Raw genomic sequence first — 26,720 nt, 5'->3', positions numbered from 1 at the left:
TGCATTTTGCTGTTAATATCCGCACTTAAATGAAAACAAACTTAAAAGAACAGAAAGAGACTGACATTTCTGAAGTTTTTATTTACAGTTCTACTTTTAACAAGAAATGTTTTCACTCTTTCAAGATCAGCATGCTCACAAAATACACTCACAGTCACATACCATCGTATTATGTTTCTTTTGACTCATTAAAAAAAGAAGCCCACCACAAACCAGTCCTGCCAGCTTTCATACAAACATACTCCGCTTTCAAACAACGCTTTCAAACAGATTCTATTGGAAAAAATTAATGAAAGCTACAACTTCTTCGGTACATTAGCAATAATAGGTTTCGGCCTAGTTTTGAACAAAATTTTCTTTTTGATGATGGCATTAACATGATACTCTGTCTGCCTGTGCGTAGCATTCTGCTGGTGGTCCTGTTCCATTGGTTCGTCGTGCTTGAAGTCTTTAGTCAAAACAGCAAAGGGCTTTTCCAGCTGTAAAACTTTTCCATACAGGATGTGATGACCGATGATCAACACAGGGACATCCTGGTGGAGAAAAAGTGAGGAAAGATAAATTACAAGTACAAGTAAAGATTATTTCATTTTCAAAACAGTACCTTAATCGTAACTAGAACAATCTCTTCTTTCCTGCCAGAATAATTGGGGACAAGGAACTCTATTTAATTTTCACACAAACACACAACTACATGCACAAATTTCTCACAAGATTATTCAATCCGAGTATTTTGACACTTGCATACTTACACACACACATCGAATTATGAACTGAAGTTCAGCTTTGTGTCCCCAGTATAAAAGAAATAACAATTTACAGACACCCCACTCCCATCCAAATAACTCAAGTCATAATTATATTGTATGATCTAACACAGAGCAGTATGCACAGGCACACATACAATTCATGGGAATGGGCACAGAAAAACAATTCTTTTACAACTTGGCCACCCCCACTTGCAGCAAGATCTATAAAATGTTATGCTACCATTTGTCTTCTGCTGTGTAACATGTATTCTGTAAGCTAAGAACTCAGGTCCGATGCGGGAGTTATCATACACTAAAAATAAATCTGTACAAAAGCTACAACCTTTAGATTGCAAAACTTACGCTGTGCGTGAAGTGCAGGTCACCGATGAGTTTGCCACTGAGTGGCACAGGGTGTCTGGTCTCCAACTCTCCCTGCAGCTCTATCATGGCCCATTCCTTACACGTCCCTTCTGCATTTGGGCTGCACATGACAGTTTTACACATAATTGTAACATTAACAATATAATAATTAGGCAGGTGTGGATTATCAGTGCTACTACAGTAACTGTACACTGATCAACATGTCGTGAAGCTATAGGTACTGACCCGGTATAGCTCTCAAATCCCATGGCAAGACATTCTTCTTCTGTGCTTTACATACAGGTAATGAGGTATAAAAAATATAGGTATTTAAAAAAAAACATGAACAGTTTAACTTTAAGCATTCTGTTCTGCATTTGTTGGGCCAACCTATTTTCTTGACTGACTCTAAGCTTCTTTCGGTTATGAGGGAAATGATCAGAAAATGCTCAAAAGAATAAGTACTTTTTAGGCATACACTCGTACTAGAGTACTACTACTATACTCGTAGTACTTGTAGAGTAGTCTAGTTAGTACATGTAATAATACGCTAATAGTATAGTATACACAGAGATGATCTCTCACTGAATCCCAAGTTCTTTGATCAATGACCACACATTGTATCATTTTATTCTGACAATAGGTCTTTGGGCCAGGCTCAGCAGTTCCCAGCTACTGTACCTGTTTCAAACGTACATTTTTACTGCGATCTGCACCATGTTTCCCAGCAACTCCAAATACGCGCACTTCCCGCCTTTCTATCTGTTTCCAGGTGTTCGTCTACACACAGGAAACCTTGGCGTGAGTGATGTCCCCTGTTATTCACAAACATTTGGGATTCGTGGTAAAAAGACAAGATGTTGAGGTAAATAGACGATTCTGAAACAATATGGCGGCGCCCTGTGAACAGCAATGACACACGCGATTTGAAACCGTGTATTATTACTATTAAGTTTCCAAGGAACGAAAGAATAGAAGCCGTCACAATGTTTGTCCCGGCAGCCAAGAACCGAACGTACAACTGGGAGGAGTACACCTTGCTGGTAGTAAGTGTCACTGTCAGATATTTGACTTTTTAACCAGTTTTGTTGTTGATGGAAAATCGGCTTTTGTTTGATGAGTTTCAGTTCCCAAATACTGTACTAAAAGTAAAATTGAGGTCTTCGGCTCATTATTGACACACACACACACACACACACACACACACACACACACACACACACACACACACACACACACACACACACACATTTAGATCATGTGTACTTGTCTTGTGTATTTCAACTTCTGAATTTAGGTTTCACAATTCTTCTCTCAAAAATGAAAAGTTCTGATAGTTATACTATAGATGTAAAATCATGTGTACTTGTCTTGTGTATTTCAACTTCTGAATTTAGGTTTCATCAATTCTTCTCTCAAAAATGAAAAGTTCTTATATATATAAGATGTAAAAGTAAAGCAATTTAAATCTCTTTATTTTGTTTAACAGCCGATGGTATCAGTGGGTAATGTGGGTCAGCTGACAGCAGACTTGATTATTTCCACCCTGTGGATGGACCGCATTGGTTTTATCCTACATGATGCCATAACCCCAGCCATTGGCAACAACCCCTTTGCCCATGCTGCCACCACTGCCTGCAAGGTTACCACATGCTGTGAAGGTAACTGTTGCTTTTGATGAACAGCATCAATTCATAAATTTATATATATTATTAGAACAATTGGCTTAATTAATGGCTTACAACCATCATTTACTATTTAGTATTTGAAGCCTTGATTTTTGAGTTATGAACATTGAAGTTGAACACCTTCACAAGAACTGAGTTTGTTAAATCAATAATAATAATTATGTTCGAAAGGCATAACAACAGCTTTCTACAATTAACTGTGATGTCAGTTCTCTAGGCAAAGAGCTTCAAAGACATCACATTGGTGAAAAGATATAATTATATAGATATATTTGAGTATAAAATTATATCCTCCTTTTTGTTGTAAACCAGAAACAAATGTGTTACTGTTAGTGTTAGGAAAATAGCAAAACTTTTCCTAAAAATGTGACTTTTTATTTTAAAAAAATCTCTTTACTATGGAGCTGCCATCTTTATGACTGATTTGATTTATTTTTGGCGGAGAAAGAGACTGTGTTTACAAGACTAGTTTTTAGTGTTAATTTTTAAATCTGCTTTAAATTCCTGTGATTTTTTTTTTCAAACAGTTTATGAGAGCGCAGCAACTCAAGTGATGGCTATTCAGCAGAGAGCTCCTCTGGTAAAGGTACTGTGTGGAATTTGCTTTAGATTTGCTTTGTTTTCAAAAAGTTAAAATATTCTTCTTACCAGGTGTTGTTTCGAGGGAAGGAGAAAGATAGTTTAAACTGTAGAGGGAATGAGTATAAGCAGGGAAGGGATCGGTCTGGGAGAGGGAAGATGAGGAATGGTGGAGGTTTGGAAGGCGAAGGAAGAAGGATACAAAAAGGGGGGGGGGGGGGGGGAGGGAAAGGATGGTAGGGGAGGGGGAGGTAACAGAAATAAGCAGGAAGGGACCACCCATAGATAAGGAGCGGCAGTGCCAGTCAGTGCAGCGGCAGCAGCGCAAGCAGCAACACGCATTATTTGTTTTGGAGAAAACAGAATGATACCAGACCGTATCTGGCAGGCTCTCTCAACTGGGCGTCATTTGTGATTAGGGGAGGGAGATTCTTTCTCCGTCGCATCTTAGACGCAATCAAACCTTTACAGCAGCAGAAACACAAAACGCGATTAACTAGAGACTTCCATCAAGATCTACAGTGGTGGTGCTCGAGCGGCATAGCCTGTAGCTGTCAATTCCTGCATTTGACGCATATGGTTCGCTGTAGCCTCGTGTGACTTTGCTAGTTCTAGGGCTGTAGCGAGGGTCAGGGTGCTGTCCCGAGAGAGGAGTTCACGCTGGACGGTGGAAATAGATGTCCCAGCGATAAGTTGCTCTAAAACTCTCATCTTCTGCGGCTTTGTCAGTATACTTGCATTTGATGGCCTTTGTTCTGCATCTTGTGCAAAAATCTTCTACCGACTCCCCTGTCCGTTGCGTCAATCGCTGCATTTCTAGCCGATGAATGCGGAATTTTTGTGGTGGTTGGAGTACATGTAGCTGCATTCTGTCCCAGATGTTTTTGGGGCCTTCGAGCTGTTCGACAGTGAGGTTCCATGTGTTGAGTAGACGTAAACCCTCACTGCCAAGCCACAACATGATGTAGTTGTGTTGCAGTTTTTTCTCAGTGTTTTTCACTTTAAACCACATGTCGCAGAGCTGCTTAAAATCTTGGAGTGATTGTGCCTTGTCATCTGATGACCAGTCCATCTTTGGGCGTGGCAATGGTGCATCAGCCATGTTGGTTGTGTGTGCATGGTAAAATTGAGAAAGATACCACTTACGGATTGTGCGGAGTGACGGTTATGGAGTCGATGAAGTATCCGTGTACAACACTAGCATTACTGTCTGTCAGAGACACAGTCACTGGTGGTCAGGATAGTGTCCAGGATAATTATTCAGTAATCCAGTTGAAGACAGGGAATGACACAGTTACTAATGGTTAGTCACTGTTCCAGACTCACATAGATCACAATCACAGTCACAAAGTTCCAGGTAGTACAGTTCCGATGATCAGAAGCTGTCAGTGTCACACACACAAAAGCTGGCACAGAAAACACTTGTAAGTTGTAAGATGTTCACACTGGGGCACCAGCGCTGCCACCATGGGTGGCGGGGGGGGGGGGGGGGGGGGGGTGTTAATGACAAGCGGAAATTTTAATCTTAAATTACGTTTTGTTCTTTTTTCTGCTTTTCTAAATTACATTATGTTTTCATCTCATGAATGAGAAGAAGATATAGCATCTTGTTTAGTATTGTCACTGTGCTCTTCCAACGATGAAGCTGTTTTGAAGGACATGAAATGTCAAATAATGTGTACTTTACTTTTACTTTTAGATGTAAATTAATTTAATTAAAGCAGTGCGACGCTGTAAAGGGGTTTGTTCTTTAAACAAAACAAAACTTAAACCGACATGTATGAAGACTGGATGGTTGATCAGATAGCATTTATAGAAATAGCAATGACTCTGCATGGCTGGTACACTTTTGAAAAGCAGTATTCTTTGACATGCACACAAGTCTGTGTTAACTGTAAATTATACTATTACTTGGTTTGTGCCATGTTTACTGTCTCTCATCAAGTTTTTGAACGATGCCTGTTTCATTTACTCTGCAGGGACGTGTGAAATCCTATGTCAAGTTCCTCTCAGAGTGGATCAAGGAGAAAAATTTCCACAAAGTTGTGATTGTTGGCAGCACATTCTCTCACGAGCGCCTCGATTATCAGATGGAGGGGTAAGTGTATTTTGGATGTGGTGCCTAAATAATTATTGTGTGTACATGAAGGAGATAAACAGAGAATATGAAAATTCAGGATATATTTTGTCGGTTAATGTGTGTGTGACTGCGGAGGGGAGGGGAAGAAGGAGAAAAGAAGAGTTTGTTTCAGTGTCAGAAGAATTCATCATGTTAAAGGTAAAGGCAGAAAGGGATGCAGACCTGGGAACCCATACGATTTCGCCGTATTTTGTACGCAGGATTATCTAGAATACGAGCAGTACGGTCAGTGGAAAAAAAAAATACGACGAGAAAATTCCTACACTACTTTTTTGCAAGCTCATCCCGAAGCCAATCCAGTATTTTGATAAATGATAAAAAAAAAATTCAGTAAACATTGAAAGAAGCATTTGTTTTAAACGTATTTGTAAATTAAATTAACGGTGCGACGGACGCGTGTGAAACATGTTTGAATCATGGATGTTCAAATGCTGTGCTGAGTACACTCATTTTTTTGAAAATACACCAAGTTAACTTGAGAATACTCCAAGTGCAAAACAGAGGTTCCCAGGTCTGCGGATGGGTGCACTTCAGAGGGGGGAGGGAAAGGACAAAAATAAAATGGAACAAAATAATTGAAACACATAGCCTGACCTGTGGTATGAACTATAATAGAATTGTCTATTGATGAATCAATCAATCAATATGAGGCTTATATCGCGCGTATTCCGTGGGTACAGTTCTAAGCGCAGGGATTTATTTTTTATTTTTTATTTTTTTATGTTATGCAATTTATATCGCGCACATATTCAAGGCGCAGGGATTTATTTATGCCGTGTGAGATGGAATTTTTTTTACACAATACATCCCGCATTCACATCGGCCAGCAGATCGCAGCCATTTCGGCGCATATCCTACTTTTCACGGCCTATTATTCCAAGTCACACGGGTATTTTGGTGGACATTTTTATCTATGCCTATACAATTTTGCCAGGAAAGACCCTTTTGTCAATCGTGGGATCTTTAACGTGCACACCCCAATGTAGTGTACACGAAGGGACCTCGGTTTTTCGTCTCATCCGAAAGACTAGCACTTGAACCCACCACCTAGGTTAGGAAAGGGGGGAGAAAATTGTTAACGCCCTGACCCAGGGTCGAACTCGCAACCTCTCGCTTCTTAAGCGCAAGTGCGTTACCACCCAGCCACCCAGCTTTCTAAGCGAAAATTCGTATTATTGTGCTTAGTTCCTTCCCTTTTGTGTTTTCCTCTATCTTCTTTTCCAACCTTGTCCTTTGCTTCTGCTTTTTGTTGTCCTTTGTTTTTGTTACCTGATGAAGCTTTTATAAGCGAAAATTCGTATTATTGTGCTGTCCTTGTATCGGTGAGTACAGAATTCTTTTGGTTTTTTACGGTAACTTTCTTTAGTCTGTTAAATAATCTCTTACATAATCTTCTGCAGGTCCCCCTTCAGGATTGTCATGACAGACAAACTCAGGGAGAGATCGCAAGACGTGTTACTGAATAAGCTGGGGTGGCATGAAATGGAGTCTCGTCCCACTGTTATAGATGGGGATGGGGGTGAACAGAACGCAAGTCTCACTGCATCTCTCTTCATACCAGGGAGCGGCATAGCCAAGCCACTTTTGGAAGCTATGTGAGTTTCTGTGTGTTGGTCAAGTGTGTGTGTTCTTCTTTCTCAATTTCTCTGTTGTTGTTTGTTTTGTAGTGTGTTAAACAATACGAATTCCGAAAATAACTGTCGGGTTTGAATGGGTTGTGAACGAGTGAATACCCTTGCTTCTACTAGGACAAACAGTAGAGGGGCCAATCACTAGCGAAGGGTGTGTCTGAACTATATGGACAGGACAACGTGTAAGTTTATTTGTCCGAGGAAAAGCAAGGGTATTCATTCTTTTACAACACATACAAACCCGACAGAGTTACTTCCAAAAATCGTCTATTTTTTCAGGAAGATTGAGGTGGGGTGGTAGATTCTGTATTTACCAAGACAGTGGATCAAAGGCCTGGGGAGAATTGGAATCTAAGTTTTTGTTAAATATGTGACAGTATCATCATTCTGGTATATGTTTTGCTGACAGATCACATAAGTGAGGGTTGTTAAACTTTTTTTTCAGCATCAAAACACCTTCAGCAAATCAAAGGTCAAACCAGTCGTTCATTACTCTATTAAGTTATACCAATTAGAACACTGGAAACTGTTCATTATGTTTGAATTTTATTTGTACAAAAATGGTATTCAACCATGTATCTCTGCATTGGCTTTTCCCCATTCGTACACCTACATGTTGAGTACTGCTTGTGTGTGTTTCAGGCAAAATATGCTAGCCTTACTGTTTGTAATGTTCTGCTTGGAGGGGGATAACTCTCAGAGTTGCTATTGCCATTTGTATTACTTTTACCACCTGTGTTTCAGCCAGGACATGCCGGTGTTGCTGTTCCTGATGTTCTGCTCTGAGGGTGACAATGCTCAGGATGCTATTGATATTGCTCAGCAGCTCAACGGTTGGATGAATCTCATCGGCAAAAAGGTAAATATTGTGTGTGTGTGTGTGGGGAGTGTGTCTTTACTCATTTTTAGGTATGTTTGGGGTCTCTTTTCTCCTTTTTACATTTAGTCAAGTTTTGACTAAATGTTTTAACATCGAGGGGGAATCGAAACGAGGGTCGTGGTGTATGTGTGTGTGTGCATGCGTGTGTGCGTGCGTGCGTGTAGAGCGATTCAGACCAAACTACTGGACCGATCTTTATGAAATTTGACATGAGAGTTCCTGGGTATGATATCCCCGAACGTTTTTTTTCCTTTTTTTGATAAATGTCTTTGATGACGTCATATCCGGCTTTTCGTGAAAGTTGAGGCGGCTCTGTCACGCTCTCATTTTTTAACCAAATTGGTTGAAATTTTGGTCAAGTAGTCTTCGATGAAGCCCGGACTTCGGTATTGCATTTCAGCTTGGTGGCTTAAAAATTAATTAATGACTTTGGTCATTAAAAATCTGAAAATTGTAAAAAAAATTATTTTTTTCTAAAACGATCCAAATTTACGTTCATCGTCTTCTCCATCATTTGCTGATTCCAAAAACATATAAATATGTTATATTCGGATTAAAAACAAGCTCTGAAAATTAAATATATAAAAATTATTATCAAAATTAAATTTTTGAAATCAATTTAAAAACACTTTCATCTTATTCCTTGTCGGTTCCTGATTCCAAAAACATATAGATATGATATGTTTGGATTAAAAACACGCTCAGAAAGTTAAAACAAAGAGAGGTACAGAAAAGCGTGCTATCCTTCTCAGCGCAACTACTACCCCGCTCTTCCTGTCAATTTCACTGCCTTTGCCGTGCGCGGTGGACTGACGATGCTACGAGTATACGGTCTTGCTGCGTTGCATTGCGTTCAGTTTCATTCTGTGAGTTCGACAGCTACTTGACTAAATGTTGTATTTTCGCCTTACGCGACTTGTTTTTATTTAATTTGCATTTCTTCTTAGGTTTTAAATATTGGCAGAGCTTGGGGAGTACATGTACCAGCTGTTTGTGCATTTACTTGATACAGTCGAGCCCGTGTTTTAAGACTGTTTTAAGTCTTTAGCCCTTTTTAAGACCTAATTTCCTAAGATTTTTTATGATACATGCATTTTCATAAAGGTGTGTGTGGGGGGGGGGGGGGGGGGGCTATGGGGTGTGTGACTTTAATTATTTTTGTTGGGAGCAGTTTTTTGACTCACATGCGAAGCAAAAGTGAGTCTATGTACTCACCCGAGTCGTCCGTCCGTCCGTCCGAAAAACTTTAACGTTGGATATTTCTTGGACACTATTCAGTCTATCAGTACCAAATTTGGCAAGATGGTGTATGATGACAAGGCCCCAAAAAACATACATAGCATCTTGACCTTGCTTCAAGGTCAAGGTCGCAGGGGCCATAAATGTTGTCTAAAAAACAGCTATTTTTCACATTTTTCACATTTTCTCTGAAGTTTTTGAGATTCAATACCTCACCTATATATGATATATAGGGCAAAGTAAGCCCCATCTTTTGATACCAGTTTGGTTTACCTTGCTTCAAGGTCAAGGTCACAGGAGCTCTTCAAAGTTGGATTGTATACATATTTTGAAGTGACCTTGACCCTGAACTATGGAAGATAACTGTTTCAAACTTAAAAATTATGTGGGGCACATGTTATGCTTTCATCATGAGACACATTTGGTCACATATGATCAAGGTCAAGGTCACTTTGACCCTTATGAAATGTGACCAAAATAAGGTAGTGAACCACTAAAAGTGACCATATCTCATGGTAGAAAGAGCCAATAAGCACCATTGTACTTCCTATGTCTTGAATTAACAGTTTTGTGTTGCATGACCTTGGATGACCTTGACCTTGGGTCAAGGTCACATGTATTTTGGTAGGAAAAATGTGTAAAGCAGTTCTTAGTGTATGATGTCATTGCTAGGTTTAGGTCAAGCATGTGAGTCGTATGGGCTTTGCCCTTCTTGTTTGGAAAATGTCTGCTTTTTTTTTTTTATGTTGCAGGAGACCCGTAGACACAACTTGTCTTGGTCCAACGTATTCCGTTTTGGATGTTTCTTTGCCTGTCTTATCTAAAAAAATGTCTCAACAAAGGTTTTATAATTTTTTTCCATTGCAGGAGGAGAGTTGTGGCAGTCTAGACTCCAAAGATGTGGCGCAGGGAATTGTGGACTGGAAAATTCCAACGTCTTGGAAGCACTTTTATGGCGCCAAGTTTGACCAAACATTGTTTCACTAGACTTGCAGCACTCACACAGTAACTGAAAACATGGTGACACTTCCCTTACCGGGGCAGATCTACAGAATTATCAAAAGGTTGCTTGAGCAAACTGCATTTGTGTAAATTCTCAGACTTTATCAGAGTAAAGAACCCCAACAGAAAATGCATACTTTTTCATTTACTAGGGGTTCTATATGCTCAAACCAACATTTATGAAAGATACATTCAGTCAGAGCAAAAATCTGGTTGAGTTAAAACTGATGATTTGTAACATTTTTAAATAACATCAAAGCTAGCAACAACTATATTCAGAAAAGTTTGGCGTTTGGTTGATTGAAAAAAAAAAATCGTCTGTAGAAGGAAAGTGAAAGAAGTTAAGCTGAAAGGATGCAAGAAGAGTATAAAATCATGAGTGTGATTCAACTGTTACAGAAGTGCCAAAGTGACATTCATTTTTCAGCAGCACAGAAAGTGCCATCCCTTTCACCTAATAGTTATAGAAACAGAAATGGATATACATTTTTTTTTAAAGAAGTTTGTACTCTGTCTTGAGATACAAATTGTTCCTTTAACAGGTTATTGTCATGCATGAATGGAGAGATTGACATTTTTCACTCCTGTGTTCAGCACATTTGTGTTTTTACCTTGTTTTTCACTTCACATTATGCCTGTGTGCATGCGTGTGTGTGTGTGCATGCCACCGTGCATGGGTGTGTGTGTGTGTGTGTTTGTGTGTGAGTCACTGAGTGTGTTAGTGAGAGAGAGAAAATATTCCATGAGAGAGTGCGGAGAGTAGTGATTGGTTTTTTTTCTTCTGCATTGAGACTTACAATTAAGTTGAAATTTGTTTGCAGTGAAAGAGCACAGTGTTACTTTTGCAGCTTAATTTTTGTGTGTAAGTGTGATAAATGTGGAAAAATAAATTAATGTTTCAGAACAGTGATTTTGTTTTTGATTTTTATGTTCACATTTTCTTTTTATCTTTGCTACAGTACACACACACACAAAAGTGATAATCTTCTACAGCTTATTATTTGATGTTATCATATCTGTTTATTTATTGTTAGCTGTTTGGATTCCTTTGGTAAGTACATGTAATACAACTTATTGCTACACAGCAAGCAAAAGATGATAATTCCACAGTAGACAAGGGCTGCTGCATGTTGAGTAAAGCAATACACGTATTATGTTTGGACAGTGAATAAAGCGCAGGCAATGGGAATTGTCCGCCGAATTTTTTTTTTGTTCCGCTGAAAAGGCAAAAGTGTCCGCCGAAAAAATAAAGGGGGGGAGGCACACAAAAAAAGCACCGGTTACTTTTGCCTTTGCACAAAAGCCCGCGAAAACTGTCCGTACTTTGTTCACGCACTGCTACCGCCCGCCTCAGTTACTTGAACTGTTATGTTTGAAAGTAAACCAGATTGCACAGATTGTGTTTCAAGTTACATTTTCCTGTTTGTCTTAACAGATCAATTTTTTAACAAATTTAAACCATAAAATACATGTATATATATTTTTTCTTCAAAAAAGCAAAAATTGGTACTAAAAACTCTGATTCTAAAAACAGAATTTAATGTTAAACTTGGAGCTCAGATGACACCAGATTGTACCATCTGGGTTCTTTGGAGAAAAATTTTTCCGGGGGAACATGCCCCCGAACCCCCCTAGTAAGGCTAGGCGCTTCGTGCCGTCGACTTGACGCTTCGCGTCTTCAGTTATAAATTTTCAGCATTTTTTACAATTTTCAATTCCCATGCCTGAAAGCGGTACACTTTAAAATCGTCGCATCTAATAATTCCTGAGAATTATTAGGTCAAGACTACATGTACACACTTCAAACAAAGCTTTGAGGTAATGAATGATTGTATAGTGCGAATGAAACATGAATGTAAGTAACCAGCTTCATCTTATCTATATATATATACGACTTGTGTCTGTCTGTCTGTCTGTGTGTGTGTGTGTGTGTCTGTGTGTGAGTTCGCGATGCACGGCCAAAGTTCTCGATGGATCTGCTTCAAATTTGGTGGGCGTATTCAGGTAGACCCGGGACAGGACACAACCTGGTCGATATTTCAACACGTGCTCTCAGCGCGCAGCGCTGAACCGATTTTGGTTCCACCTCAGCTATTTTGGTTCCACCTCAGCTACCCGGGCCCCAATACCGACACACCAAAGCCAAAGTTATCGGTGGATCTTTTTCAAATTTGGACACCGTATTCAGCAACACCCCGGACACAATATCATCGATGAGATATTTCAACACGTGCTCTCAGCGCGCAGCGCTGAACCGATTTTGGTTTTTGTGTTCATTTCACCATTATAAGTAACTCTTCCTTATCTTCTCATCTTCTCCAGGTTTTCAGCGTTTACCTCCCTTCCTTCGTATGGTGCACTATAATATGAGTGGGGCGTCTTCGGATATTCCCGGCGTTCTGTTACTATTTTTAGAAGGTCACCGCAGTGTCCAGAACGTAAATTGGACCCGTAAATTATCCTCACTGTAAAAGTGCAAAGGTCGAATCAATTTATAGCCACGCGAAAAATACACTGTCATCTATCTCTCTATAGATACGGCTTCTCTGTGTTTGTGTGTGTGTGTGTGTGTGTGTGTCTCTCTATGTGAGCAACACCTGGGGATTGTTCAGTTCTGTTTGTGATGTGGTCTGGCGGCTTTTGTGTATTTGTATGTACTGGCCTTCCTTTGAGAAGCCATAACAGTTCAAAAGGGCTTACAGATAAGCTATAAATTGCTCAATCCTGTTTGAGTGGAGTTCGCCTCCAAAGGTGATTAACACGGTTACATTCGTCGACAAGGATGGGACTCGATATGGTCAGGAATGGCATTATGGCCACTGAATCATTTTCGTGCTGTTCCCATTCCACGAATCTGGGAGGGACCTAAGCTTGGCGGGTCCATTGTTCGGACCCGGCGAAGCCGGCGTACGGCTCTAAGTACTTCTTCCCGGCGAAGCCGGCTACCCGGCGAAGCGGGTATTCATTCTAGTATATATATATATATACATGTAATAGGATTGGAATTCCTTCATTCTCGCATTTTGAAATCAAATTGACAGGTCAGAATGATAAACTTGAAAATCTTGGATACAATCAAACATGCACACTGTATCCACTGAAATGTCCTAAGTGTGATAGCCTATTGAGCTACTGGTCAACATAAATCCTACAGTGGAACCTGCCCTGGTGACCACCTCTTGATAACGACCACCTGCCCATTATGACTAACCCAAACGATCCCCAACAAGTTATTTTATTCTCATAAAGTTCACTTTTCCATAACGACCACCTGTCTATAACAAGCACTTTTGGTCGGTCCCTTGGCTGGCTGTTATAGACAGGTTCAACTGTACTTGTCAACATAAATCCCTGAGGACATTAATGCAGGTTTAACCCCTAAAAGACACAAAGATCAGATGGACGTATAAGCCTGATGGCTGAGTTACAAAGAATAAAGTGAAAAGCCTGAGAAAGATCCAAAACATCAAGAGACCCAAGGCAGCAGATTAACATCTTAGTCCTTGCAAACAAGCAGGTCTGACACCCTTAAACGTCGGCAATCCCATCCATGGCTTAAGACGCTGCACATCTACACTCTAGCAAAGACACATGTTTCAAAGTCCACTGGCTTGAGATGCAGCACATGTGATCTACACCCTAACAAAGACACATGTTTCAAAGCCCACAGGCTTGAGATGCAGCACATGTGATCTATACCCTAGCAAAGACACATGTTTCAAAGCCCACAGGCTTGAGATGCAGCACATGTGATCTATACCCTAGCAAAGACACATGTTTCAAAGCCCACAGGCTTGAGATGCAGCACATGTGATCTACACCCTAACAAAGACACATGTTTCAAAGCCCACAGGCTTGAGATGCAGCACATGTGATCTACACCCTAACAAAGACACATGTTTCAAAGCCCACAGGCTTGAGATGCAGCACATGTGATCTATACCCTAGCAAAGACAAATGTTTCAAAGCCCACAGGCTTGAGATGCAGCACATGTGATCTATACCCTAGCAAAGACACATGTTTCAAAGCCCACAGGCTTGAGATGCAGCACATGTGATCTATACCCTAGCAAAGACACATGTTTCAAAGCCCACAGGCTTGAGATGCAGCACATGTGATCTACACCCTAACAAAGACAATATGTTTCAAAGCCCACAGGCTTGAGATGCAGCACATGTGATCTACACCCTAACAAAGACACATGTTTCAAAGCCCACAGGCTTGAGATGCAGCACATGTGATCTACACCCTAACAAAGACACATGTTTCAAAGCCCACAGGCTTGAGATGCAGCACATGTGATCTACACCCTAACAAAGACACATGTTTCAAAGCCCACAGGCTTGAGATGCAGCACATGTGATCTATACCCTAGCAAAGACACATGTTTCAAAGTCCACTGGCTTGAGGGTAAGCCCGTACTTGCTGTCCAGACTGGGCTGCTGACCCTCGGGCACCTCGAAGCGACACTTCTGAATGATGGTGGCTATGAAGAGGAACACCTCCATCTTGGCCAGCTGCTCTCCGGGACAGCGCCTCCGGCCCGCCCCAAAGGGCAAGAACTTCTCCGCCATCTCGCGGTTGATGCTTCCGGAGTCGTCCAGAAACCTGTCTGGGTAGAAGCGCTCCGGGTCGGCGAAGACCTCGCCGTCACGGTTCACGGACCACAGGTTAATCAGCACGAGCGTGTCCTTGGGGATGAAGAAGCCGTTGAGGGTGGTGTCCCTCGTCGTGCTGTGTGGAAGGGCCAGTGGGAAGATGCAAGAGTGACGCATCACTTCCAGGATGACGGCCTCCGTGTAGGGCAGCTTGGCCAAGTCCTCCATGAGTGGGTCACGCTCCAGGCCCACCACGCGCTCAATCTCTCGGTGCGCGCGCTCCTGCACGAGCTTGTGCGTCATCAGATACAGCACCGACCACTGCAGCGTGCTTGAGATGGTGTCAAAGCCGGCTCCTATCAGCTCCTGGTCAATCAACACACAGACAGAGACCCTTAGAGATACACATGGACATGTGAATGAAGACACAATCAGACCTTGAATATAGAATCAACACACAGAATGAGACCCTAAGAGATAAACTTGAAAATATGAATGGAGATCGACACAATCAGACCCCGGACTTCGAATATAGAAGTCTCGTTTTCGTGTCGTTCTATCTTCAGCTTTTTACACAACCACTACACTTGAGGTTGCTGTGGGAAGAGGAACATTACCTGCTGCAGCTAGAGATCTGATAAACAAAGGGAAATAATTATGCGCTCTAAATGCATACGACATGTGTAATAGAGTAAGTGTGAGTTGAAATGAACAAGCGATAATTTTCTGAGGATGAAAGTCGCTGGTTCATTTCAATGCTTGTTATTCTCTCAGGTGCCAGGAGAATGGTTCCGAATAACTCACACTTACTCTATTACACATGTCGTATGCATTTCAGGAGAGCGCTTACTTCCCTTTTGTTTATCAGATATGAGAAAACAGGGTTTTAAATCGGTGGAGGGTCTTGGTGGGTGGGTGGGGGGGGGGGGGGGTCCAGTGTATCCCACCTGCACGGTAGTCAAGATGTGTTCGTCGGTCAGCCCCGCCTCCTCCTTTTCCTCCTCAGGGGTTTCCTGCACCGTGCGGATCAGGATATCCGTGACGTCACGCATGACGTCAGGGGTGTAGGTGTCGAGGTGCTCTTGTTGCTTCTTGGCGCAGAACTTGTTCATTATTTCCAGGATGCCCACGAACTTGTTGAGGGATCTGAAGGTTGTTGGATCAAGTATATAATGAGTATGTGTAGGTTTGCTTTCAAGAACGAATCAGTGTTAGAAAATATACGCACACCCATGCCAATTTACAAGTAGGCCCTACACGCAAACATGCGCACGCACAAATAGACACATATACACGCCTAAGCACGTTCACCAACACACAAACTTCGTACACTCCCACACTACCAAACAATGATATACTTACTGTGATGTTCTTAACTACACTTTAACATGGAATGTATGCATGTATGTATGTATGTATGTATGTATGTATGTATGTATGTATGTATGTATGTAGGTATGTATGTATGCATGTATGTATGTAGGTATGTATGTAGGTATGTATGCATGTGTGTTGGTGTGTCGGTGTGTCATGTGTGCAAGTAAAAAGGGTATTGTAGTTGTACATATATTACTTTAGATATTTTTGTTTTTTGTTTTGTTATCATGGGTTTTATGAATTTTCTTCTCTTATTCTTTTATAATTATTAATTAATGACCTATATGTGCTGATGACCAATTTAATTTCCTTTGTTGGATCAATAAAATGTTATGAGTTATGAGTTATGAGTTACCAACCAGACACAGAATTTACACTGAGGTACCTTGTACACTGGAAACCAACTTTTAGGACCCAACAATTTCAGACTTTTCCCTTTTTAAGACCTTAGGTTTCCAGATGTTTTCTTCAGAAAAATCTGTGAATCTATTTCCATGTTAAGAGTCACTCCTTTTTAAGTCCTGATTCACTGGGTGTCTTATAAGAGGGGTTCCATTGTACGCCGTAATGAGAGCGTGAATGTGCCAAGAACTGATTGACATTCACATAACTGGAGGCTGGAATACAACAAAAATGTCATCGTTTTTTGTCCGACATGCAAATAGGCAGACCCAAGACAAACCTTGTTTAAAAAAAAAAAACATTCAAAAAATGTTCTGTTCGGAAGTCCTTTTACTCAGCTGCAGGACATCACAATCAGGTCTTTTGAACCGTCAAACATACGGATGGACAGAGAGACAGACGACAAACCTGGTGATACTGAGAAGTGGTATGAAACCGACAAAACGACAATCCAGTCAACAGCCTCGGACACATAAATCGACAGACAGGCAGATTAATCAACAGCCAGCCAGCCAGACTGACAGACAGCGGCTTTGAAACCGACAGAACGACAATTAAGCCAGGCAACAGACACATACATCGACGAACATGCAGATAAATCAACAGACAGACAGACAGACAGACAGACAGGCAGGCAGACAATATGGTACCGTGTGAGGAGGGGTCGAGTCCAGGGCAGAATGTCCACAGGGTTACCGGCTGCAGCGTACGCCATGAAGGTGTCGTTGAGTTCCACCAGCTTCAGAAAGTCGGGGTCATCTCGCTGGTATCTGACCAACAAAATTCACAAGCAGGCGGATATTGCTTTTCGTCCAGCTATGTTAAAAAAATCTAGTCTAGCAGCTGAAGCTACAAACAGCAGGGTTTTTTGACTCACATGCGAAGCAAAAGTGAGTCTATGTACTCACCCGAGTCGTCCGTCCGTCCGTCCGTCCGTCCGTCCGTCCGGACGTCCGGAAAACTTTAACGTTGGATATTTCTTGGACACTATTCAGTCTATCAGTACCAAATTTGGAAAGATGGTGTATGATGACAAGGCCCCAAAAAACATACATAGCATCTTGACCTTGCTTCAAGGTCAAGGTCGCAGGGGCCATAAATGTTGCCTAAAAAACAGCTATTTTTCCCATTTTTCCCATTTTCTCTGAAGTTTTTGAGATTCAATACCTCACCTATATATGATATATAGGGCAAAGTAAGCCCCATCTTTTGATACCAGTTTGGTTTACCTTGCTTCAAGGTCAAGGTCACAGGAGCTCTTCAAAGTTGGATTGTATACATATTTTGAAGTGACCTTGACCCTGAACTATGGAAGATAACTGTTTCAAACTTAAAAATTATGTGGGGCACATGTTATGCTTTCATCATGAGACACATTTGGTCACATATGATCAAGGTCAAGGTCACTTTGACCCTTATGAAATGTGACCAAAATAAGGTAGTGGACCACTAAAAGTGACCATATCTCATGGTAGAAAGAGCCAATAAGCACCATTGTACTTCCTATGTCTTGAATTAACAGCTTTGTGTTGCATGAACTTGGATGACCTTGACCTTGGGTCAAGGTCACATGTATTTTGGTAGGAAAAATGTGTAAAGCAGTTCTTAGTGTATGATGTCATTGCTATGTCAAGGTCAAGCATGTGAGTCGTATGGGCTTTGCCCTTCTTGTTCCTGTGCGAGTTGAAGAAAAAAATCGAAAACGTGGAATGTTTTTTCAAATATGCTGAGCTCCGTACCATGTGCATTAACACAGCCGTGACTAGAAGAAAGATAAATATAGGAAGAGTTATTTTTTTACCATCCCAGTCCCGACATCTTAATATTATCAAAAAAGATATGGTTTTACCTTCAAATTCAATTACAGCGCATTTCCAGCACTAATAAGTCAAACGCAAATCTAGAAGTAGCTGTCAGTCGTCACTTGGTAACATTGCAAATCCACTTCTTGAAGACCTTGTACGCGTTGCTTTCTGGAAAACTAAGTCAGATATAAGGAGAAAAGGACACACAACTAAATACAAAAAGTCCAAATTTTTGTATCGAATTTTCTTTGGGGCGATCCAAATGTACCGCTCTAAACTGATTTACGTCTTCCGATATACATGACTTAGGGCACCACGCTTTATGTGTTCGCTGACCGTTTTCCGAAGCAGATGGCACAGATGATGTTGCCGACGGACAGGTAGATCTCGTTATGGGGGTTGAACGGCTTCTTGCCCTCCTTCAGGAGATGGGTCACCTGCAACACCCACACATTAGTTACACAACTGTCGTAAAACACGCACGCACGCACGCACACACACGCACGCACGCACGCACACACACACACACACACACACACACACACGTACACACACACACACACACACAATGTACACACACACACACAAACAAACACACACACACACACACACTCACACACACACACCAACCCACACCCGAAACCCCCTTCCAAAAACATATGTTGTTACATTTTCATGAATTGCTTTAAAATTAAAATTGTGTCTACGGACCAGAACGTTGGCCTCATTGGTGATGATGTCCTTTAAATAGTAAACTTCAGCATTGCCACGATAGCTCACAATTGTTTTGACAGATAAAGTGTCGAAGACTGATATAACATCCTCCTTTCCCTGTACGACCGGTGTAACACGAGAAAATTACTCCCACGAGATTTTTACTCCGGAGTACAAATTTCGTACGAAAATGTTACTCCCTTTACGAAAAAAGCACTCCCCAATTACACGAGAAAATTACTCCCCACGACAGGTGAGTTCCGAGTAAACATTTCGTACACAAATGTTACTCCCCTGACAAATAAAAAACGAATAAATTACTTCACCCTAACACAAGCAATTTAACTTCCCATTCCAGGTGTACGAAATGTATACTCCTTTGTCCCCTGTTAGTCTTGGTGGTGGAAGGGGTCGAGGGAAGGTAGCGCGACATTCGTCTGCGTGAAATCACAGATTGGCATCATCCCTTCGCCCGCATCCCATTTTCGCGTACGAGATTTTTACTGGAAGTAAAAAAAATGGGGAGTAAAAATTTAGTGGAGGGAGTAATTTGTTCGTGCCTTGGGGAGTTCTTTTCTCGAACGAAAAATTTACTCGGAGTAAGTATTTCGTACGAAATTTTTACTCCGGAGTAAATTTTTTGTGGAGTAAAAATTTCGTGTTACACCGGGATAAAAAGAAAAAAAACCAAAAGCAAACAGTCAAACTGGGAAAATGTTTACTGACCAGAACGTTGGCTTCATTGGCGATGATGTCCTCAATGGGGTTGACGCGTTTGTTGGCGAAGGTGCTGAGGGCGTTCTGCGCGATCCTGCGGTGCATCTTCCACCTCTTGCCGTAGTCCCCGAACCCCATGCTCTTCCCATTGCCTATCACCTTGAACGTGTAGAAATCAGGTCGCCCTGTGTACGATACAGGAATGAACATGTTATGTAATGTTAGACGTCTAAGAACGAGTAGAAGTCAGGTCGCCCTGTGTACGATACAGGAATGAACATGTTATGTAATGTTAGACGTCTAAGAACGAGTAGAAGTCAGGTCGCCCTGTGTACGATACAGGAATGAACATGTTATGTAATGTTAGACGTCTAAGAACGAGTAGAAGTCAGGTCGCCCTGTGTACGATACAGGAATGAAAATGTAATGTTAGACGTCTAAGAACGAGTAGAAATCAGGTCGCCCTGTGTACGATACAGGAATGAACATGTTATGTAATGTTAGACTTCTAAGAACGAGTAGAAATCAGGTCGCCCGGTGTACGATACAGGAATGAAAATGTTATGTAATGTTAGACGACTAAGAACGAGTAGAAGTCAGGTCGCCCTGTGTACGATACAGGAATGAAAATGTAATGTAAGACGTCTAAGAACGAGTAGAAGTCAGGTCGCCCTGTGTACGATACAGGAATGAAAATGTAATGTTAGACGTCTAAGAACGAGTAGAAGTCAGGTCGCCCTGTGTACGATACAGGAATGAAAATGTAATGTTAGACGTCTGAGAACGAGTAGAAGTCAGGTCGCCCTGTGTACGATACAGGAATGAAAATGTTATGTAATGTTAGACGTCTGAGAACGAGTAGAAATCAGGTCGCCCGGTGTACGATACAGGAATGAAAATGTTATGTAATGTTAGACGACTAAGAACGAGTAGAAGTCAGGTCGCCCTGTGTACGATACAGGAATGAAAATGTAATGTAAGACGTCTAAGAACGAGTAGAAGTCAGGTGGCCCTGTGTACGATACAGGAATTAAAATGTTATGTAATGTTAGACGTATAAGAACGAGTAGAAATCAGGTCGCCCGGTGTACGATACAGGAATGAAAATGTTATGTAATGTTAGACGACTAAGAACGAGTAGAAGTCAGGTCGCCCTGTGTACGATACAGGAATGAAAATGTAATGTTAGACGTCTAAGACCGAGTAGAAGTCAGGTCGCCCTGTGTACGATACAGGAATTAAAATGTTATGTAATGTTAGACGTCTAAGAACGGGTAGAAATCAGGTTGCCCTGTGTACGATACAGGAATGAACATGTTATGTAATGTTAGACTTCTAAGAACGAGTTGAAGTCAGGTCGTCCTGTGTACGATACAGGAATTAAAATGTTATGTAATGTTAGACGTCTAAGAACGAGTAGAAATCAGGTCGCCCGGTGTACGATACAGGAATGAACATGTTATGTAATGTTAGACTTCTAAGAACGAGTTGAAGTCAGGTCGTCCTGTGTACGATACAGGAATGAACATGTTATGTAATGTTAGTCGTCTAAGAACGAGTAGAAATCAGGTCGCCCTGTGTACGATACAGGAATTAAAATGTTATATAATGTTAGACGTCTAAGAACGAGTAGAAGTCATGTCGCCCTGTGCACAACGTATCGATACAGGCATCGACATGTAATGCAAGGTTTGTTTGAAGTCAGGTCGCCCTATCGACGCCCCACTGTACAGACATGAACTCGTAATGTTAGAAGCACAAGAACAACAAGAAGTTAGGTTAGACGTAACAGAACGTGTAGAAGTCAGGTCACCCTGTGCACGAAGCAGGAACGACACGTAATGTAAGGCGTACGACAAACCCATGTTCACTTCGTAGTGTATCACCTAGAACTTAGGCCTAAAAAAAAAATAGGTGTGGTTACGGTAACCCGACCTACCCTAATTTTAGGGGCCGATCCTATAACTTTTTATTACATTTGTCAAAACAAAAAACAAAACAAAAAACAAAACAGTGCAAAAAACGCAATGAAAGCGAAAGCGCCCGAGTCGCACACTTATTTCCCTGTCAAGTAGGTTTAATTTGTACACATTAGAAAAAAAAGTTTAAAAAAAAAAGTGATTGCCTACCTACCTACCCTATTTTTTTTGGCTATGTTACCGTAACCACACCTATTTATTTTTTTGGCCTTATAGAAGCCTGGTCTCCCTGCACAGTGTACCACGTTCGAGTTTCAGATGGTGATAGCAGTTAATTGGTCAGTGTTGGCTCTCCAAGTCGTCAGTCACAAAACGTAATCTCTTGGTGATAACCATGGTAAGCTTAAAGCAGGAATGACTAAAAAAAATGATCACTCGCCCCCTCACTTGCATCCACCCATCTCAAAGGCGCAAACAAACTTCACTCTGCTGCGGAACCAGATCTGGCCAGAAGGAGCTACACTGGAGACCAAGCTCTGGGGAACGTCAGAAGACCTGAAAGCGACGTTCCAGTTCACGACAGCAGCGGAACTACGACCCTAGACACAACCGTCGAACGCAGAAGAAGAAGAAGAAAAGGCGCAAACATCATGTATTCTACACAACCCTCCTCCGTCTCCCCATCATAAACATCAGCAACAGCAGCAGCAGCGCGAGATTTTGGCCAAGCACAAAGAGCAAGATCTAAATCGCAATCCTCTCTCTCCCCCTCAGTATCTTTATCATAACCAACACATATTCACCCCTCTAGATCTCTACCCTCGTCCCTACAATCATCATCATCAATCATCAATCATCATCATCGTCATCGTCATCATCATCATCATCATCATCATCATCATCAGCAGCATCATCCCCACCTGCAAATTCGTCAGCCTGTTTAACGCAGGCCTTCCACGCGGTGTTGAAGCCGTTGAGAATGACAGCTGGCCTTGACCCCATCATAATCTGGTAAACGTCGCCATACTGCTTCTGGTACTCCGTCAACTTCCGGTGCGGTTTCTGGGTCAGCTGCAAAAGGTTGCCAAGCAACGGCACACCCCAGGGACCGGGAGGGGAAGGGTAGGGGCTGGGGCTGGAACTAGAGTTGCCTTTGCTGTCTTTCCTCTTGAAGACGATGAGGAGGTAGCCAAGGACAAGCAGGAGAAGGAAGGAGAGAGGGGAGGCGAGAATGGTGGCGGACAACTCCACCAGTCTGGACATTGTGGCTGTGCTTGACGATGGAGAACGGGCTGTGTTTGTCTCTGGAAGCAAAAATAAGGCTCAGAACATAAGAGACTTGTTAATTGTTTCTTGTTCACAAAAGCACTAATCAAACATTTGCTCCAGGGGCTTGCAACGTAGTACAATATATTACCTTACTGGTAGAATGCAAGTTTCCAGTACAAAGGACTTAACATTTCTTACATACTGCTTGACTAAAATCTTTACAAACATTGACTATATTCTATACAAGAAACACTTAACAAGGGTAAAAGGAGAAACAGAATCCGTTAGTCGCCTCTTACGACATGCTGGGGAGCATCGGGTAAATTCTTTCTCGTCCCAACCAATTATGGGACTCCCCCTAACCCGCGGGGGGAAATACGAGAGAGAGAAGGACAAGAAGATAGAGAGAACGAAGAGAAACAATACACACAATGCCCAGCCTTTGACGGACAACTGTCAGTCTGACCCGCTGGTCAGTTTGACAATAGAGGTCATTCCACAGAGCTTGGTTTCAGTTGGTGACACGAACTTTCTGTAGTCTTTTTAAGACGGGCGGAATAGCTGTGTCCGTGGAAGCGTCGGGGTTGGTTGGTTGGTTGGTTGTATCGTCTCTTCAGCTGATACTGCTATTCGAGATCGATGCAAGTTTGTTTCTTTTCTTCAGTTGAGCGTCGATGTTCAAATCTCAGCTGTGTCAAGTGGTAGAAGGGTAGAAATGTGTCAGTTCTCCCAGGTCAACTTATATATGCAGACGTGCTTGTGCCTTTATCCCCCTTCGTATGCACACGCCGCAAGCAAATGACTACGCACGGAAAAAACTTGTCATCCGTGTCACAGTTCGATGATTGAGTTACAGAAACACGAAAATACCAAGCAAATATATATAGAGTCCTTTTAAAGTTTGTTATACCTGTTGGTTATGCAAAACCAAACGCGAATAGAATGTATTCTCTTGATTTCTGTTACTACCCCAGTAAATAAATGATTCCGCATTATTTGAAAATAAACATCATAACAAAAATCATAGTAGTACCTGTTAAAGTTTGTGTGTGTATTTGAATTCACGTTTTACATCCTGTGGTTTTCATGTTAGGCGAATGATGCGTTTTGAAATACTTGTAATGTGCTACACGTAGACACTAATTATGTGTATAAGCAATCCTAATTCTTTCTCTGCATGTCGGGGCAACATTCGGAAACAACATTTATTTATAAAACTAACTTGTATTGTTAAAATGTTTCGTAGAAAATGTAGATACCACATGTATATGGTATTATATATTGTATCTATGAACTGTTGAATAAAACACTGCTTAAACCAAATAACACTTGTGTTAACTGGCCTCCAAAATAAAAAAAAACACTACTCGTACATGTATACATGTATATATGTATTTGTAACACATCTTCAAATTCGGTCTAGGTTTATGTACTACTAGGCCAGTTAACAGCAAGTATATATATATATGTACATCAATAGACAATACACAGGTTCTTTTTAACATGGAGGAAAACGTACTCACGCCTGTCGTGAAGTATCCGATTGTCAGTTGACGATGTAAAGCTGGGGTCCGCTGGGTTGTGAAAAGACCTCAGTGTCTCTGCAAGGGGGAGGAGGCGATGATTGTGTTCTGGACGGTTCTATCCCATTGTCACTGCCATCGCATGTTGAAACTAGCGACACAACAGGCGCGCGCATGATGGTAAGAATGATCAGATTTTTTAAGAAAGCGTGCAGAGATTAGTGCAACCGCCCTACTTTGTGCCAAACCAGTAGGCCTATACCGTTTAGTAGCCCCGGCCTAATTATGAGTCACCAGCTTGGTAAAAAAAACAACACACGACCTGTTAAGTAACTGCCCTCAATCATCACGGTGATCCTAACTTGTCATCACAGGAAGTTGATTTTGAATCTGGGTTATGCTACACAAGTTTTCATAGCGAGTGTGCGTGTGCGTGTGTGTGTGTGTGTGTGTGTGTGTGTGTGTTTTTCTCACAAAGAAGCATTGAAAAAAAGAGTTGACGATCCTAAATCGTTGAGTCATAGCCTAACGTTAGCTTGCAACCAAACAGAGATCAACCAGCCAACCACCGAATCAGCCACTGAGTGAAGCAAATCTCTGACAAGATTCGGTTGTCTATGGCAGACACATTTTTTTAAGCAAATTTCAGTTAATTTAAAAAACCCACTGATTTATTTAATTTATTTTGATTTAATTTTTTTTGTCCAATTGCTGAGGAATTCGAATTCGGGTCGATTCCTCTCAGTGGAAAGCTAGCAGCAACAAGAGTCTCGCTACCCAAGTATGTGCGTGTTTAGGTGTCAGCTGCCATCTGTACTTCTGGTAGAACTTGATGACCAGGGTCTTTCATGCGCCACGACGGTGACACAGGGTAGGGCATGGATACATAAATTTGACCCGTGTCTGTCCTTGCCTGGATTCGAACAATTACCCGAGGTTCAAAAGTCCAGTGCTCTACCCACTGACCTACCGGACATCGAAATAAAATGAATTAATGAACAGTATTCTTGTTGGTACGCACCATCACCAACAAGACAAATAACACATTGGTATTATTCTGATCAAAAAAGGGAAGTAAGCGCTCTAAATGCATCCGACATGTGTAATAGAGTTATCGGAACCAATCTCCTGGCACCTGAGAGAATAATAAGCATTGACATGAACTGTGACAAGCGACTTTCATCCTCATTTAGATTTCATTGGCATTTAAATTGAAATTGTGACAATTTAAATACCAATGAAATTTAAATGAGGAAATTGGTATTGTGACAGGGGCGGGGATGTAGCTCAGTCGGTAGCGCGCTGGATTTGTATCCAGTTGGCCGCTGTCAGCGTCAGTTCGTCCCCACGTTCGGCGAGAAATTTATTTCTCAGAGTCAACTTTGTGTGCAGACTCTCCTCGGTGTCCGAACACCCCCGTGTGTACACGCAAGCACAAGACCAAGTGCGCACGAAAAAGATCCTGTAATCCATGTCAGAGTTCGGTGGGTTATAGAAACACGAAAATACCCAGCATGCTTCCTCCGAAAGCGGCGTATGCATGGCTGCCTAAATGGCGGGGTAAAAACGGTCATACACGTAAAATTCCACTTGTACAAAAACACGAGTGTACGTGGGAGTTTCAGCCCACGAACGCAGAAGAAGAAGAAGAAGGTATTGTGACACATGCTGCTTATTCCCTTCATCCCCATGCATTCACAAGTGGGCCCCTTTTGATGAAAATAAACCTTGAAGATTGACTTCTTGAATAAATCGATCCATGATTTGCATGATGTGTAACGGAGTTTAAAAAAAAGAAAAAAGTTTCAGGTGCGTATGGCAAGTCATCCGTAGGAAGCTGACAAAAACAGGTACTTCTGAATTTCGTCTGTTCCTCCTAATCTCCCTCAGGGGTTCACTGACGGGACAGGCTTTGACACACGGAGACCAGGGTAAGGCTACCCGAGACATCAGGGAGGGGCAAACAAACTGACCCGGCCTAGACAGACCTCCACTGTGACTGTGACAGTTCTCAGTGACCACCTGGCGTTGAAAAGACTGACCAGAAAGGACAGTCACTTATCCCATAGACCAAATAGCCTGGACCGCCAACTCGTCACGTAACCTTTCGAGGTTACGACTCTC

General features: G+C 41.7%; 3 protein-coding genes across 3 annotated transcripts; 1 reads left to right on the top strand and 2 right to left on the bottom strand.

The window, feature by feature from the left end:
• Positions 1–61: 61 nt before the first annotated feature.
• LOC138964436 (chromosome transmission fidelity protein 8 homolog) lies at positions 62–1,928 on the bottom strand. Its single transcript, XM_070336392.1, has 3 exons — positions 1,809–1,928; positions 1,113–1,233; positions 62–533 (listed from the first exon to the last, which is right to left on the bottom strand). Exons 1-3 carry the CDS (start codon positions 1,829–1,831, stop codon positions 297–299), a joined length of 381 nt encoding a protein of 126 aa, XP_070192493.1. The 5' UTR covers positions 1,832–1,928; the 3' UTR covers positions 62–296.
• A 72-nt stretch (positions 1,929–2,000) lies between these two features.
• Positions 2,001–11,181, top strand: LOC138964404 (proteasome assembly chaperone 2-like). The gene is made up of 7 exons (XM_070336349.1): positions 2,001–2,158; positions 2,602–2,773; positions 3,328–3,386; positions 5,359–5,477; positions 6,920–7,114; positions 7,895–8,009; positions 10,137–11,181. The coding sequence occupies exons 1-7, from the start codon at positions 2,099–2,101 to the stop codon at positions 10,254–10,256; spliced, it is 840 nt and encodes a 279-aa protein (XP_070192450.1). The 5' UTR covers positions 2,001–2,098; the 3' UTR covers positions 10,257–11,181.
• Positions 11,182–14,411: 3,230 nt separating this feature from the next.
• LOC138964395 (cytochrome P450 1A5-like) lies at positions 14,412–24,800 on the bottom strand. Its single transcript, XM_070336337.1, has 7 exons — positions 24,597–24,800; positions 22,725–23,108; positions 19,895–20,070; positions 18,791–18,891; positions 17,300–17,419; positions 15,818–16,016; positions 14,412–15,236 (listed from the first exon to the last, which is right to left on the bottom strand). The coding sequence occupies exons 2-7, from the start codon at positions 23,065–23,067 to the stop codon at positions 14,637–14,639; spliced, it is 1,539 nt and encodes a 512-aa protein (XP_070192438.1). The 5' UTR covers positions 23,068–23,108; positions 24,597–24,800; the 3' UTR covers positions 14,412–14,636.
• Between the last annotated feature and the right edge of the window lie 1,920 nt (positions 24,801–26,720).

The sequence above is a fragment of the Littorina saxatilis genome, linkage group LG1 (genome assembly GCF_037325665.1).
Source record: "Littorina saxatilis isolate snail1 linkage group LG1, US_GU_Lsax_2.0, whole genome shotgun sequence".
NCBI lineage: Eukaryota > Metazoa > Mollusca > Gastropoda > Littorinimorpha > Littorinidae > Littorina > Littorina saxatilis.
The sequence above is the reverse complement of the archived record's forward strand: the minus strand, read 5'-3'. Positions and strand labels throughout refer to the sequence as shown.

Coding starts and splice junctions, on each gene's coding strand:
- LOC138964404 (XM_070336349.1), top strand. CDS start 2,099: ATGTTTGTCCCGGCAGCCAAGAACCGAACGTACAACTGGGAGGAGTAC. Junction 2,774..3,327: donor GGTTACCACATGCTGTGAAG/GTAACTGTTGCT, acceptor TTTTTCAAACAG/TTTATGAGAGCGCAGCAACT. Junction 7,115..7,894: donor AAGCCACTTTTGGAAGCTAT/GTGAGTTTCTGT, acceptor CCTGTGTTTCAG/CCAGGACATGCCGGTGTTGC.
- LOC138964436 (XM_070336392.1), bottom strand. CDS start 1,831: ATGGTGCAGATCGCAGTAAAAAT. Junction 1,234..1,808: donor GTGCAGATCGCAGTAAAAAT/GTACGTTTGAAA, acceptor TGTCATGTGCAG/CCCAAATGCAGAAGGGACGT. Junction 534..1,112: donor ACCTGCACTTCACGCACAGC/GTAAGTTTTGCA, acceptor TTTCTCCACCAG/GATGTCCCTGTGTTGATCAT.
- LOC138964395 (XM_070336337.1), bottom strand. CDS start 23,067: ATGTCCAGACTGGTGGAGTTGTCCGCCACCATTCTCGCCTCCCCTCTC. Junction 16,017..17,299: donor ACTCGACCCCTCCTCACACG/GTACCATATTGT, acceptor AACAACCTTCAG/ATCCCTCAACAAGTTCGTGG. Junction 15,237..15,817: donor ACATCTTGACTACCGTGCAG/GTGGGATACACT, acceptor TTGATTGACCAG/GAGCTGATAGGAGCCGGCTT.